The sequence below is a fragment of the Manacus candei genome, unplaced genomic scaffold (assembly GCF_025592945.1).
Source record: "Manacus candei isolate 608988 ecotype Guabito, Panama unplaced genomic scaffold, ASM2559294v1 h1tg000067l, whole genome shotgun sequence".
Lineage (NCBI taxonomy): Eukaryota > Metazoa > Chordata > Aves > Passeriformes > Pipridae > Manacus > Manacus candei.
Window position 1 is genome coordinate 1,904,771 of NW_026138115.1, and position 14,666 is coordinate 1,919,436.

Below are 14,666 nucleotides of genomic sequence, written 5' to 3' on the forward strand. Positions count from 1 at the left end.
AGAGCCACAATTTCTAGATCCCAGTTTGTTTACATTTAACTTTGTAGATCTCGGCTTGTGTGTTCTGCTAGTCTAACTCTTGATGCTATACTGGTCTGACTAGATCGTGTCAAAGTTTGCTGTTTACATTATACAGTCGTCATGGTTTGAAAACAGGCACGTAAGTACAAATAGTGGTATATTGTAATGAAACGCCTCGTATGCAAAGGAGATGTTCATGCTGTTCACCAGGTTTGTAGAGAACAGCTCTTAGTGACACTGCAGAGCCTTGGTAACAATTACTGTCCAAGTTTGATGAAAAAAAGGTGTAAATGAAGACATCCAATGTGAAAATTCACCTCAAAGGAAATCTGACGGCCCAGACGGACTAGCAAGAGCAAGCTGAATCAGTATGCAAGTATAAATGTTTTTAATGTATAATGGCACTGATTTAATCCCCACGAGGAGAAACCCTCTCCTGCTCATACTTTCGTTCTTCCATTGCTGCCGTGGCTGCATGACAATTATTCTAGGGACGACCCTTCTCCAGTCCCCAGGCACAGCAGGACACACGCTCGGCGTTGTTCGCAGCCCCCCGGGACCGCGCACGAGCCGCTCCGTGTGCGGGGTCCCCGACCGAGGGGGCGGTCGGCGCGGGGGCGGCGCGGAGGCGATGCGGGGGCGCGGAGGCGATGTAGGGGCGCGGCCTCCGCTGTTGCGGGGAGGAAGGGGCGGCGGGCGGGGCGATGCCCGCGGGGGGCACTGCCGGACCCCCGCCCTGCTCCGCCCCGCGCCAGCGCTCCGGCACTCCCGGCCGGCCGGGCGGAGGGAGGGAGGGAGGCGCGGCGGGAGCAGAGGGAGGGACGCGGGGCGGGGCGCAGCCGGCGCGGAGAGGGGCCGCCCCCCCGCCCGCTCCGCTCCGCGCCCGCCGTCGGTGCCGGTGGAGGCGGCGGCTGCGGTGGCGGCGCCGCCGGCTCTCGCCGCCCCCTTCACCCCCGGCCCCGCGTCCCCATGGCCGGGCAGGAGTGGGACTGGTTCCAGCGCGAGGAGCTCATCGGGCACATCAGCGACATCCGAGTGCAGAACCTCCAAGGTAAACCAACACCCCCGCAGAAACCCCTCCCTCCGCCTCCGCGCCGCCCCGCTCACCTGCCCCAGCTGCTCCCCGCGCCGCTCCTGCCTCCCCCGCCCGGCCCCGGCCGCTCTGCTCGGGCTCCCCCGACTCCGCGGAGCGGGGGCGGCGCGGGCGCGGGGTCGGAGGAGGAGGTCGGCGGGGCCAAAGTTTCCCCCGAGCGCGGCGCCGGCCCGTCCGGCCGCGGGGAGCCCCGGTGCTGGGGCGAGCGGCGCCGGGTCCGGGGCAGGGACGGGGCGCGGGGGCTCCGCGGGCGCTGGGGATGCTGCGGCGGCGGGGGCGGCTCAGCCCCTGTTCCCCTCGGGCGGCGCTGCCACCCACAGCCGCCCCCGAGCGCCGTCGGGGACGGGGCTGCAGGCTCCAGCTCGGCTCGGGTCGCTCCCGGCCGGCGGGACCTGTCCGTCCGGGCGGTGCGGGGCTCACGGTGCCGCTGTGGGTAACGGGAGCCCCGGTGCGGGGTCCCTGCGGGGCCGAGCAGAGGCGCCCTCCCGCCGCCCCGACCTGGAGATCCGGGGTCACTCGGCCACGATCAGGGCACGGCGCCGGGTCTGGACCAGCGCGATTTGAGCGGAAGCAGATGGCTATCAGGACTCGATTTAATGTATCTTCTGAAAAACTGCTGTTGAATAAACATGGACAGAGCTTTTGGATAAATCGTCTACGAGATGCTCTTCTATTCTGCCACAGGCTTTGCAGGAGGAAGGGATGCAAATACTTGGGTCTGAAGGTAGATCGGTGTCAGCGTAGTAGTAGTTCCTCCAAAGTTATGTTTGCCCCTCACTAGGTAACTCGTCGTGATTGTCAAGGACAGCAAGAATCGATGGAAGAAGAAAAAGCAGCAGTGGTTTATGGGAGAACAATTTGTTTAATGTAACATACCAATCTTAATCTATATCTCACATAATACTGCAATGTATCTTTATGTTCCATAAAAATAATAGACTTAAATCAGAGGTCATTATCTCTTCTTGTCTATGCATAATTATATTAAGGCACTGTCTACTGTCAGAGCAGTGCAGTTGCTGGAAATTAGTTTTGGTTTGGATTGATTATACGAGATGTATAATTTATCAGAAGAGAGTCAAATTAGCCATTCTTTAAGCTCTGATGTTGTATTAATGCCGTTAGCTGCTGATGGGGTCACTCCACAGCATTTTGACCTGCATCATCCTAACCTCTGAAATTCAGATTTTGAGTACAGCAAGAGCTGTTGATTCCAGGTTGATCTCCCCTTGGGTTTTGACAGTCTCTCATTACAGTGTAATTCTACATTTCTGACTCTTGGCTCAGTCTCTTTCTATTCTGTGTTGTTAGCATGGCTGATCTCTTGTTGCTCAAAACTGTAGCAGATTTAATCATTAATTCATGGACATTTTTTGAAAAGGAATACAAAAGTAATCTGTTTTTAAAAAGAGTAATAGGTTTTTGGCTTTGCCTCTCAGTCATGTGTAGAAGAAGGAGTTAAAAGTAATTTCACTTTCTGGAACTTAGAACTCATTTATACAGATGCACACAGCCTTATCAAAAATTCCTGTAGTCCTGTAGGAGAATGTCATCCTACAGAGGAAATTCCTTTGAATGACATTATGTTCATGAAAAAAACCTCCTGTTCCCTTCTTACCATACAAGAGAAATTCTGAGAGATATATGAGTTGCACTGCTAAATACGGTTTTAAGAAGTTTTATGCCTCTTGTGAGCTCTTACAGGGGAGAAAAAGCACTTGTTCTAAGGTGCTGCTCCAAAGCAAGTGATAATATCTATCACAAAATATATGATTTGTAACACATAGTTCTCACATTATCTTCTAGAGATGAAAAACATTTTACAGATGGTGAGTCTGATACTCGTGAGAGTGTGATTTTTGTCGCTTGGGAGCTTGGTGGCAGAGCATGGTACTTTTCTTCAGAACAGTTTCTTGTAAAATGGCAGCATATGCTCCATGTTTGTATGTAATAATTAAACGTGCTCCTGCTTTATAATTAAAAATTCATTCCCTCCTCTCAAAACAGTGCAATCCGAATCACTGCTAGTATCATTCCCTATCAGTTGCAGAATCAATAACAGCCTGGATGTGCTAAAAAGTCAAGAGTCTGGGACGAAAAACTAGGTGAACACAATGCAGAGTTTCCATCAGCACCGTCAGAGCTCCTGCAGGGCCCTGCTTCTCAGGGCCACACGAAGGACCTCATGCAGTGAGGGTCCTCATCTGCTGCTGCATCTCCAGCTCCTGCAGCGCTCTCTTGCACGACCAGCCGTGCTTAGAGTAGGTGCTATGAAGTGGATGGTTTGTCTTATTCCAGAATGCTCCCATTCAGTGGGACATTCTGCATATGTGAAGGTGCTTCCTGGTCTCTGGGGAACCCATTATATTGATACAGACCCAGGAGGAGTAAGGAGAGGATGGGAGGCAGCAGCTAAATATTTGCAGATATGAACAACACATGAAAACACTGAATGTCTGTGTGTAGCTATGGAGACTTCTGCTGCTGATGCACAGAGCCAGACAAATGTGAGGTCTGCAAGGCAGATAGAGGCAGTACAGTCCAAGCCATCCTACCCAGCAGGATGAAAGAGCCCAAATGGTGATGACCATGAGAAAGGGTCCTGAGCAGCCTAGCTGGTATTAAAGTTTCTGCAGGAATCATACAGCGATCTGCTGTAGTAGTTTTCCATAACCTTTCTACCTCCTTTTTTAAAAGCAAAAATTGCTCATTTCTTTCAAACAGTTCATTATGCCTTAGCTAAGCTATAGAGCACTGCTGATGTAGAATACTATTTGAAGATGGCATGTGCTGTTTCAGTCTGTTGCATCTTCCTTCTCTAGTTTGGTAGTTCCACATCCAGGAAGGATCCAAGGTGCTGCTTACTGGGAAGTGTCTGCTCTTCTGGAGATGCTTTTGCAGTGGCATGATCCCACCAAATTGAGAAGTTGTTCTAGGTGCATGTGCCGGGTGCAAAAGTAGCCTCAGGGACTATATGCTTTGTCATGTAACTAATGGGTGAAATTATGGCCTGTGTAGGTTTTTTAGTTTTTTTACAGTGAGACTAAAACTGGCAGCAAGGGGTGAAATTTACTAAATGGGCTGGACATGGGGGAGGGGGAAGATGATTTTAAAAATGGAATTACATCCGGATATTTAGACATAGGTGCATAATGGTGGGCTTCTATTTTCCCTTTCCATCAAGATATGAGATCTTCCATTTTATTTTTTAAATAAAGGAAGTGACATTTCAGAACTGTCGCAGGTAACTGATACTAAAAGCCAGGCACATCCGTTCTCGGCAGAGGCGATTTCAGAGAACAGAAGCAGAAGCAACAATCTAATGGTGAAGGGGGGAGAGGAATGTAAAGAGGGAACAAATGCCAGATGTGGTGATGCACAAACTAAGTTCCTCTCTCCAGGTCTGTTCGGTTTCTAAACACATTCAATAAACTGATCCTCTTGTGCTCTTTGTTCTGTTTGTACATTCTCCATAGTGAGTTTCTCCACATACTGAGAGAGAAAAATGGAAAGCCTGCGCAGAATGGAGGAGCGCATCATCAAGCAGTGGAATGCTCAATAATTAATTTCCTGCCAGGAGATGGGTTTTTTTCTCTCTCTCTTTCTTTCATTACAACACCAGTGGGAACATTTTGTTACAACACAAGAATATTTTAAAATCTTCCCTATTGGAAGCTTGATTTAGGATCATCAGAAATATACTTCCTTATGTGGCAAATTGCAGTCGCTAGAAAGAGGCAACATCCTCAGCAGGAATTAATCTCTTTTAGATGATATTTTGGTTGTGTGCTTTGCAATAGTCTGAATGTATGTTGAGTAGTACATATCTTTCCTCACATTCCTTGGAATGAAATAAGTGGAGATGAATAATTGTGCAGTCAGAAGTTTTGTTACCACCACTTAAAAATAATTATGGTTTGAATGTTCATTTTGTATATTTACAATAGAGTAGATGGGTTGAGATGGTAGAACTCTACCGTTCTGCTATCAGAAGACTAGACAAGGTCCTGCTACTTGTCATTTCACTATTCACTCAGGGTTTGATCCAGAAACCACAGAAACTCCTAGATGTTTATTCCTTGATTTCTGTAGATTTAAATACTTTTCTGAGCCTCAGCCTTGCTCTGCTGAGGGATGCATGGCCTTCAAACGTATTTGGAGGGCTACGTAGGAGTGTACTGTAGTGTTGTCAGAAATAATGGGGAAAAAATGGTGACAGACTTGAAGAAATAACCTAAACAATGCCAGCCTCATTAATTCCCCATCCTTGTCATGGTTTGTAGGTTTATGGGAAACCATAGTTTATGGGTGGATCATTTAGTCGTAAACTACTGGCACTCTGATTTTGCTTGACTTCCTGTTTGGATCCCTATGATCTAGACTTTATAAACTTTGGACAGCAGTGACTGTAGTTGTCATCAATATGAGTCTCAGCTTCCTTTGAGGTAACAGGTTCTGAATGAAGCCTGTGTCCTAGGAGGTAATACAAATGCTTAGCTCATAAAAGTTAACTCTGGCAGTGAGAGTAACCTCCTGTCTTTGCTCTGGGGGGCTTAGGCATCTCTGATGGACTACCAAAGGCAGGTGCTATAGTCAGTCTTGAAAATGTTTCTCTCTGTATTTTTCTTTATCATTTATGTATGAAGCATAATTCTTATGATTTTTGCACTTAACTACAGAGAGTAATAATTTTCTTTTAATTACAAGATACAGCAGCATTCAACTTGTTTGCTATAGTTTGACATGCTTTTAAAATACATGGAAGTTTTACAAATAGAAGGAAACTTTTTTAATGTATCTATTCATTCTGACAAAAGTAACATGCTGTAACTGTTCATTACTTTAACTCTTCTAAAACTTGTCACCATATTCAGCAGGATTTCATTCTGCCTGTAGGCACGCTTATTTAGGGGAGTTCTTTGTAGATTTAGGTGACATTTGGAAGGATGAAATTGCCTGGAGAACATTAGGCAAAGCCCTGTACAACCAGAAAGTGATCCTATTGTATATAAAAGTGCAGTTAAACAGGCCTGAGAATTATAAGTGTGACCCCCCCCACCCCCAAAAATAAAGATTCCAGAGTTAATGCTGGAAACATACTTTTTCTGCTGGAGATGGTCTTTGTAAGGGCAGCCTAATACCTGCCAGTATTTGTCAACAATGTAAGGAAGACTTACCTGCTCCAGATGTAGGAACCCTGGCGGTGAAATAAAGGAGCAGTGAGAGGTAAGGCAAAGTGCAGATTGCATGTTTCAGCATGCAATTTTAACAAGGTCAATCCCTAATTTCTCTAACAAATTAGAAGTCTGGGCTCTCTGTCCCCCTAAGTGGATGAAATGACACCAAATTCAAATCATGCCTGGTAGCTCCACAGTCAAATGAACTCATACACTTGTGTATTAACACTTTGTCTTAAGAGAGACTGTATTTGGCAACTGCATGGACCTGACTCAAGGCATGGGTTGATGTGCTGTCACTTGCCAACATCACCTTCTCTGTCTTTCCTGGGTAAGCTGTTGTTAAGGCATTGACCAACCTCAGCATTAGGAGAGCTGGTGACACCTCAGACCATATCACTTGCCTGAAGTCATGGTTTAGAAATTACAGTCTTCAAAACACTGTGTTAAAACTAGTAAAGATTTAAAAATATAATGTACTTTTCATAATTCTCCCACTTGTTTTTCTTTTGTCCACTTGACTTGGACAGAAATTCAAGCAATTTTCTTTCTCCTAAAGACAATTTCAAGGTTATGCCACTTGCCTCCTGAAGTATATGTAGCATCTATTTTGAAAATATTACAAAGGGATGACTTGATTTTCAGTTTTAAAGACAAACTTCTGTTGGACTAGAAGAAGCAACCTTGGGCATTTTGGCTTGTCAGTGTCCATTTAAACATTTATGTCCTAAGCTGTTTAAACTTTCAGTTGTTTCAGAATGATTCTTAAGGGCAAATGTCTAAAGGGGAAGAGCCAAATATCTGTCTTGTCATGTAGAAGTCAAAAAGATTTCAAAAATGTATTCAGGAATAGAAATTATCAGATAAGCAGTGAGATTTTTGTCAGTGCTGGGGTGGTGAAGGGCATCACAGCACCTTTTAAGAAGTAAGTGTCATTTTCTACATGTCTCTGTACCTGCTATTCTATTTTTATATCTCCCCAACCAGTTAAATACAGGGACTGTAGGTGGAGGAATTGCAGGATGGATTTTACTTCATTATAATTGCTGCATATTTCTGTGCAAACAGCTGAGCTGTGTTTTAGCTGCAGTTCGAGGCTTCATAGCCATGAACACAAGTTCAAATTGGCATCTTCTAAGGATGCTTGTAATAGCAGCAGCCTGGATGTCTCCGGAGTGAATGCCTGTGGACCTGTAAGCTGCAGGCAGAGGATTTCTTTATAAAACCAGAAATCCCACTGAATCCGAGTAGATGTTATCAAAAACATTTAAAAGATAACTCGAATCTCTGTGTCCATTACTTAATTCAATGGCATGATTCAAGACATATTTGTTGAAGTAGTGTAATACTTTGAAGGATTCTGTTAATTACTTTCTACAAATTAATTTCAGACATAAATTAGAACATATTTTATGTTGTAGTATCTTGAAAGTTACTCCTGATATAGTTCAACATAATTCAGAACCAGTGTATCTGTGAAAAATGAGTTCCCTTGTTTTTTATACTTTTAATGTTGGTGTCTTCTGCTGTTGGTAGTCAGAAATGAGTCCTTTCTAGGCTGATGTTGATTTACTTCATTATGTTTTTTCTCTTTTGGTAGTATAATTCCAGTTGTTTACAAAATAAATGCTCATTAAATATGCATCACAGGGTTAATTTTGAATACAAACATTTATATTTCAGTCCTTGTTGTATTTAGTGCATGTATCCCCTTGGATCTTCGTCCTATCATAATTAAGACTGGGGATAAATGCATTTTGTAATGTCCCAAGCTGGCCAAAGAAGTCCCTGCTCTTGTGCAGTGTCCATTACCAGGAAACGCATCTGTTTAGATGCTCCATGTGTCTGAGTTCATTCAGAGCCCTGCTAAGGTCAGAGATGCTCTACCCATACCCATGAAATAGCCCAGCTAGATCAGCTAGTGTCACCAACTACATTTTTATTCTTCCAGCCTTTTTTTCCACATGTTTTCTTCAAGAAACCCACATAACAGTGCACTAAACCCTTCAGTGGTCAGTTGGCCCTGTGTTGTTCATATGTTGTGAGAGCCATATCACAGCTTGAACTGTCCATTTCACAGGACACCAGCTGAAGCTCTGAATTGCAGCCAAAGCAGAGGGAGCATTTACGTGCATGGGCTGTCTTTCTGTTGTGCACTAATGGTCAGATAGAAGTCCTTTGCCATTTTGTTTCAGTCTTTGCAATGAACCCCCTAATGTATATCAATAGGTGTTTGGTGTATCCAGTCAATGTAGTTCATAACTTAAGGCTGATTATACTTTTCTTGGCTCAGTGAAAAATGGGAAGGGCAAGAGAGACCTGGCTCTTTGACAAATGAAAACAATGCCAACAAAGATAACTGTTAAAAACTGATCCTTCATATGACTGCCTCTGGACACATGACTAAAGTTTTCTGACTCTTACTGATGTTCACAATAAACATGAACTGCAGTTATAACTTAATAAAGATATAGTATTTATAAATAATGTAGTATGAATTGTCCACTTCAGACTTACTGTCTTGGATATAAGGAAAGAAATATAAATCTGTCTGGGCTTTTTGCCCAGGGAGAGTAGCAAGGCAAAGAGAAGTAGGCACATGGGGAAGAGCGTGGTCCTCAGAAGCCTAGGGAGGGACTGTCCCCAGTACCTTCATGTCATACTTGAACTTGATGAGTCAGAAAAATCCAGTCCAAAAGAGAAGATGACCTTTTAGAGATAAAATTCCCATTGACTCCCCCTTTTTACAAGGTACTCTGTAGGCCTATTTCTGGTACAAAACCTGCATGATTCCAAGAGTAACTGTAGAGTAACTTTCAGAGTAGCTGGGAAGCATTTGGTCCCTCTCCTTGTTCTCAGGTTCCAGGCTGGGTAGGGGATTTCCTGATGATTAATGTCAGTGAGCAAACAACATTTAGTTCCTGTTGCTCTCATTTTTTTCTATCCTTTTTTTTTTTTTTTTTTTAAGATCTCCGTGAACACAGGACAAGGAGTGATTTGAAATTTCAGGGACTCTTGCAAGACTTTCCATTTCTGCCTGTTACGAAGAAAAAAGTTGTTAAAGGACCTAATGTTGGTCAAAAGAACTTGTGTTCAGTCTTATTCCAGAAGTTCATTTGGTTATTGACCTTGGCTGAAAGAACACAGAATACGAATTTTTACTGCCTGATCTGCATTTCTTCTTGTGAGGGTAGGCAGTCTTTTTGATGTATTCAATGTTGGCCTTTCAAAACTTTAAAACATTAGTGTTTATCAGAAGGATCAAAGGAGATAGGAGTTTTAATTGTCTTCAACAACTGTGTATGTGAAGAGGAAGCACCATGTTTTGGTTTCCAGTACAGTTAAGGACACTATAAAATCCTTTGTCTAAGCTGCAGCTGACAGTATCACTCATCATGAGTTTATTTTAATTTAAGAATTTGGAGGTTGCACCAGTGTGACTCCTCTGAAGTGAGGAAGCAGTTGTGACCCTGGTGATGGTAGCCCATTTCTGCAGGAGAAGGACGGTGCATTTTTCCTGTCCAGTCCTAGGCATAACCGAGAGGGGCCGTCCTCAGGTGCTGAGAGATCCCAGTGTAGCTGGGGAGGTCTGGAAAGCTGAAACCCATCTGTCACAAAACTGTTTGGAAACTAATTAATGCAGCAAGTTACATTCAGATTTTGTTTCAACTGGTCTGATCTTAGTACCTTTCAAGTCCCTTGACACCCTTTAGTTTTGGGGAAGGTCTAGGCATTATTTCATTGCCTATCCCACAGATGGCTCTGGAGCAATTTTCTTTTCATGCAGGATCTCGTTTTTTTTCATGCATATCGAGTCCTTTGCTTTTATGCTGAGACTGATTACGAAAGTCAGTTGCAGGAGCGCTCTGAATGCCTACAGAAAGCTCTGAATGAGACCCCCCTGTTGCGTCACTCAAGCCAGTAAACAGTTTTGTCATTTAGGCACTTAATTGCAAACTCAATGTTCACTTGACCTCTTGTATTCTCATTTCACTAATGAACCAAAGCTTAGGAAGAGTGACTGACTTCAGAGCTGCAGCAGTTTGGGCTCTTTGAGCCAAAGTTTCCACTCATTTAATTTATCATACTAATGATCAGTTTTGGAGCCTAAACACAGGAGCTGCATGGAAAATACGGCGTAATGTGCTAATGTGATGTCCACGTGACAAAAAGATTGGCGTGGGCTGCCCACTTCTTCTTGGCTTTCTGGTCCTGCTACACATGTGTGTTCTTGCACGCAGCATCCTTGCAGAGGAATGAAGGGGCTGTTATGGATGTGGAAGTAGCATTTAGTAACTGTGGTTTTACAGAGAGGCCCAAGCTTGGGTTCTGGTACTCACATGATATGGATGCCCACAGGTTTTCTTTCCCACTGCTTTGCATTTGTCTTGACTAAAATTGAAATGTGTTCTTAATGCATTCTAGCAGGGATTTATTTCTATTTTTTTAGTGTTTGAGTGTCTCTGGGTTTTGATGTATTTCTCTAGATGACACCCTTATGTTAGGCTTGAGGATCAAAGACACATGAAAGCCAGAGGATTTATTTCACAAGTTATCCAGACAGCCTAATAACATGCTTTTTCATGTGTGAACATGGAAAGTTTTGGTGAAGCAGGCCTTGAACCTTGGTATTGTCTTTTCAGGGTGACCATTGTAACTACCTGACCAAATTCCTCTCTTCACACCTTCTTCTCTCTTTCACTATGTGACAGCAAAAGTTAACAATATCCTCTGACAATTCATGTAAACTGTAATATACATAGATACTGCCTTCTCTGCAGTAAACCTTTACAACTTGATAATTATCATGAAGCTACAGACCCATTTTTCATCCCCACATGTGGTGCTCCCATGTTTGGTGGCAGGTGGTTTCCTTCTGGGTTTGCATGCGCTTGTTGGGGTTCTCTCCAGTACACACCAGTTGGTGGGAATCTACAATCAGATTTAATTTAGGTTTGACTTAGAATGCAAGAAGAACAAAATGTTTGTAGAGTGAAATAAAGCTGCTTTGTTCTACTTCTCCCTGTTTGTGAAGATGTATTTTTTATGTCTCATCTTTATGAGTTGCTAATTATCATCTTCAGGTAGAACTTTTTTTCTCCTTCAAGTGTTTTGGTATTACCTCAGTCAAGATCCAAATTAGCTGTGCGTGCTCTGCCTCTTCTTACTATGCTTTCAGTTCTCTGAGTTTGTTCCAAGAGTTTTGTTTGCTTTGTTTTGGGTATGTGTTGCTAGAAAGAAGATAAAGTGAAGGTGGGGAAGGAAGAAAACTTGCTGCTAGATGCTGGAAGAGGGTAATTAATGATGAACATCTCCAGGAACTATAATTTGTTTTCTTTGAGGAATGTATGCTAATAAAAGCTTTCCACTTGCATGCATAAATGAATCAGATTAAATTTTATCCCAGCATGAACTTGCTGTGAATTCATGCTCTTCAGTTCAGGTCTCAGAATCATCCAAATGTTATTTTACGAGAGCAGTGCTATATCCACTGTCCTGAAATCCTGCCTGCCTTATGCATGGGTCTGAAAGAGCTTGGTGGAGTAGAGAGGAAGACTGAGGGAGAGCTTGCTTATGGCATGGATGAGACATTTATCTTGTGTGAATGTAGAGAAATACCTACCTAAAGATGTCTGCGTGCCCTGGATTATTATAGGAATATGTTCTGCAAGAGAGGAAGTCATAGAGTTAAACAAATTTAGAAATAGGACAGCAATCAGATTCTGGTTTTTCTTAGTGCAAAGGTCATAGAGGAATGAGGCAATTAATTGCCTAACCTTGAAATGTGGTTTGTAATGGAAGCTCTGCAATATCTGAAAGTGTAAGCGGCTTTGACTTGAAGCCAGTTGAAGCTGGTGTGTTGTGGAATTACAGCTTGATAAATAAGCCATTCTGACCTACTCCTGGAAGATTTTGTTTCTTCTTTGTTCTCTATTCCCAGTTTCTCAAGCTCTTTGGTATTTGTCTGGTGATCTCCATCTAGGCTTGGCTTCATGGCACGAGCAGAGGAAAAGCATTGACAATTTAATCCCATGATTCTTAGACATGAGTTACTAATACTAAAAGGAATGAATAAATGACAGGTGTTTTGCTGAGCACTTTCCCACCACTTTCTCAATCTTTCCTTCTACCAGAGCATGGGAAGTGCTGAGGCCTGGTAACTCCTGAAATAGCCTCGAGTCTTCCCCAGGCAGGTCCTCCGCACTGCACATGGGCGATCAGCATGTGCGTAGGAGCTGATCCATCGCTTAAGGCTTCTTTGGGAACCCCAAAGAACAATAATATCCTGTTGACTAGGATTTTACTATTTATATCCATCAGCTGAGCAGCCACCTCCTCTGCCTGCTCCCTAGTTACCAGTCTGTAAATCTCTCTTTGGACCACGTTGCCTCCTTCATGGTTGACAACATCGTTTTTAATTTCAAGATGAATTTGTTTGAGACACTTAGAAGACCAAGTGTGTGGATGAAGAAAGGCATCAGTTTTTCTTGTTGTGTTAACCTGTTAGTTTTTTGGACATCAGACAAAGAGACTGGCAGGAAGCTAATCTAAAAACAATGGATATCATTAGAAAGCAGTACAATACAAAGAGGAAAACAATTAGATCCCTTATAGATATGTTTGTGGAGAGGTGCTGACTTACACCTGTCAGATTAAAGACTGAATCCTACCACCCACATACTCTCCCAGAAGTTTATTCCTTTCTTATTTTTCTACCCATTTTTTTTCTGCAGCAGATTTTCAGTCTTCTTGAGTAGAAAAGGTGTCATCTTCTTCCAGAAAAACCCTTCCGTGGCTTTGAAACATAGGGAAAAATATGTCAAATTTAGCCTGGTACTTTCTAGGCTTCTTTTTAAAATGTGAGCCTTTTAAGAGAGGCCGTACAATTTACTTCATAGAGAAAAAATACAGTCAAACCTGTGTGAGTCTGCTAGAATGAAGTGAAAAGAAAGCAATTATTTCACTACGAGCTTTTATGGAGATTTTTGAGGCTCCTGTCAGAAAATAAAGTGTCTTAATAATGGAACTTATTTATAAAGCCCAATTGCTTTGGCTCCAATATGGATAAACCCGTCATGGAGGAAGTGGGTTAAACCTGGTCTGAGTCAGAAGAAGCCATTGCTCTTGGTTGGTGCTAGTTTTAATTGTATGAACATGGATCATGGAGTTCCGTAATTTTGCTTTGGTGCCACTGTGCATGTCCAGAGACCTGTTCTTTTCTGAAGACTTTGCCAGTCTATCTACCAGGGAAGCACCCTGGCTTCCTGGCTCCTGATTCCTTCTTTTCTGCATTTCAGGAATGTGGTGACTCTGCCCAGCTCCCCTCTCCCGTGCTATCGCTCCCCAGCTCTGCCTTTTGAGGCTTTCTGGTGTGTGTGTATCCTTCTTTTTAAAGTACTGCAAACAAAGTGGGGCATGTTCAGCAGTTAAAAGTGAACTAGGAATACTCAGAAAAACCAGGATATTTTCTGGAACCATTTTTTAATTATAGTGAAAGCTTTGTGCTTATAGAAAGTTTGGAGTATTTTTGGTACCATCTGGATACCTAAAGCTTGGACAACAAATCACTTCTGACATAATGACGAAAGTGTATAATACTGTGTTCTTCTAACCCATGTCTCATTAATTTGGAAGCACATGGATTTTCCTGAAAAATGTGGATTCACCATCTGTGCTAGTATTCTTTGTATGAAGTGAAAGACTGCCTTTTATGTTGTGATTGCAATGGATCCATTCTGCTTTTACTGCCTTCTCTCTTGGACCAAATGGGTAGGTCACAGAACAAAATAAATCTACACCAAACAGTACTTATTGCTAATACTTATTTACCTTACATCCAATGTGGGAGCTATCAAAATTTATTAAAGGTGGAACTCACAAGATTAAGTGACATTTTTCTGACATTCCCACTTCTCCATGCTTTGACATTCATTTGCTTATTTGGGTTGTGAACCACTGGTCTTCAGGAAACTGAATTCCTTGTATGCCCCTCATAGATGTCCAAACCTAAATCGGGGAGTGTGTAAAGGACAGTAACATTAAGAGTTAAAATGTTAAAGGGAGATTTAAAATGGTGTAGGTGAGTGTTACCCATTGAATGTGTTGCAGCTTGGTTTGAGATATCAGTTTTCAAAGTAACTTAGAGGTTATTCACCTTCAGAATTAGGCATTGGCATTGTGGGTCTGATCGAAGTCTGGGGATCCCCAGCTTCACTGTACTTCTCCACTGACATTTGAACTGCTCTTTAAATTCTCCTGCCTTAATTCTGACTCCATTTATATTTACAGAATAATATTTAAGATTCTTATATAGGTGTTGCAAAGCAGTCTGTCTTTTCACCATCGTGTAATTTGAAGTATCACAAAGAAGATGT

General features: G+C 42.9%; 1 protein-coding gene across 1 annotated transcript in view; it reads left to right on the forward strand.

Moving 5' to 3' along the window:
* The first annotated feature begins 868 nt into the window (after nucleotides 1-868).
* CLMN (calmin) overlaps nucleotides 869-14,666 on the forward strand; it is a 70,914-nt gene continuing 57,116 nt past the window's right edge. The window contains exon 1 of the mRNA XM_051806436.1: nucleotides 869-1,072. Coding sequence (XP_051662396.1) covers nucleotides 991-1,072 — 82 coding nt within the window. The 5' untranslated portion in view covers nucleotides 869-990. The remainder of the gene's footprint in view (nucleotides 1,073-14,666) is intronic.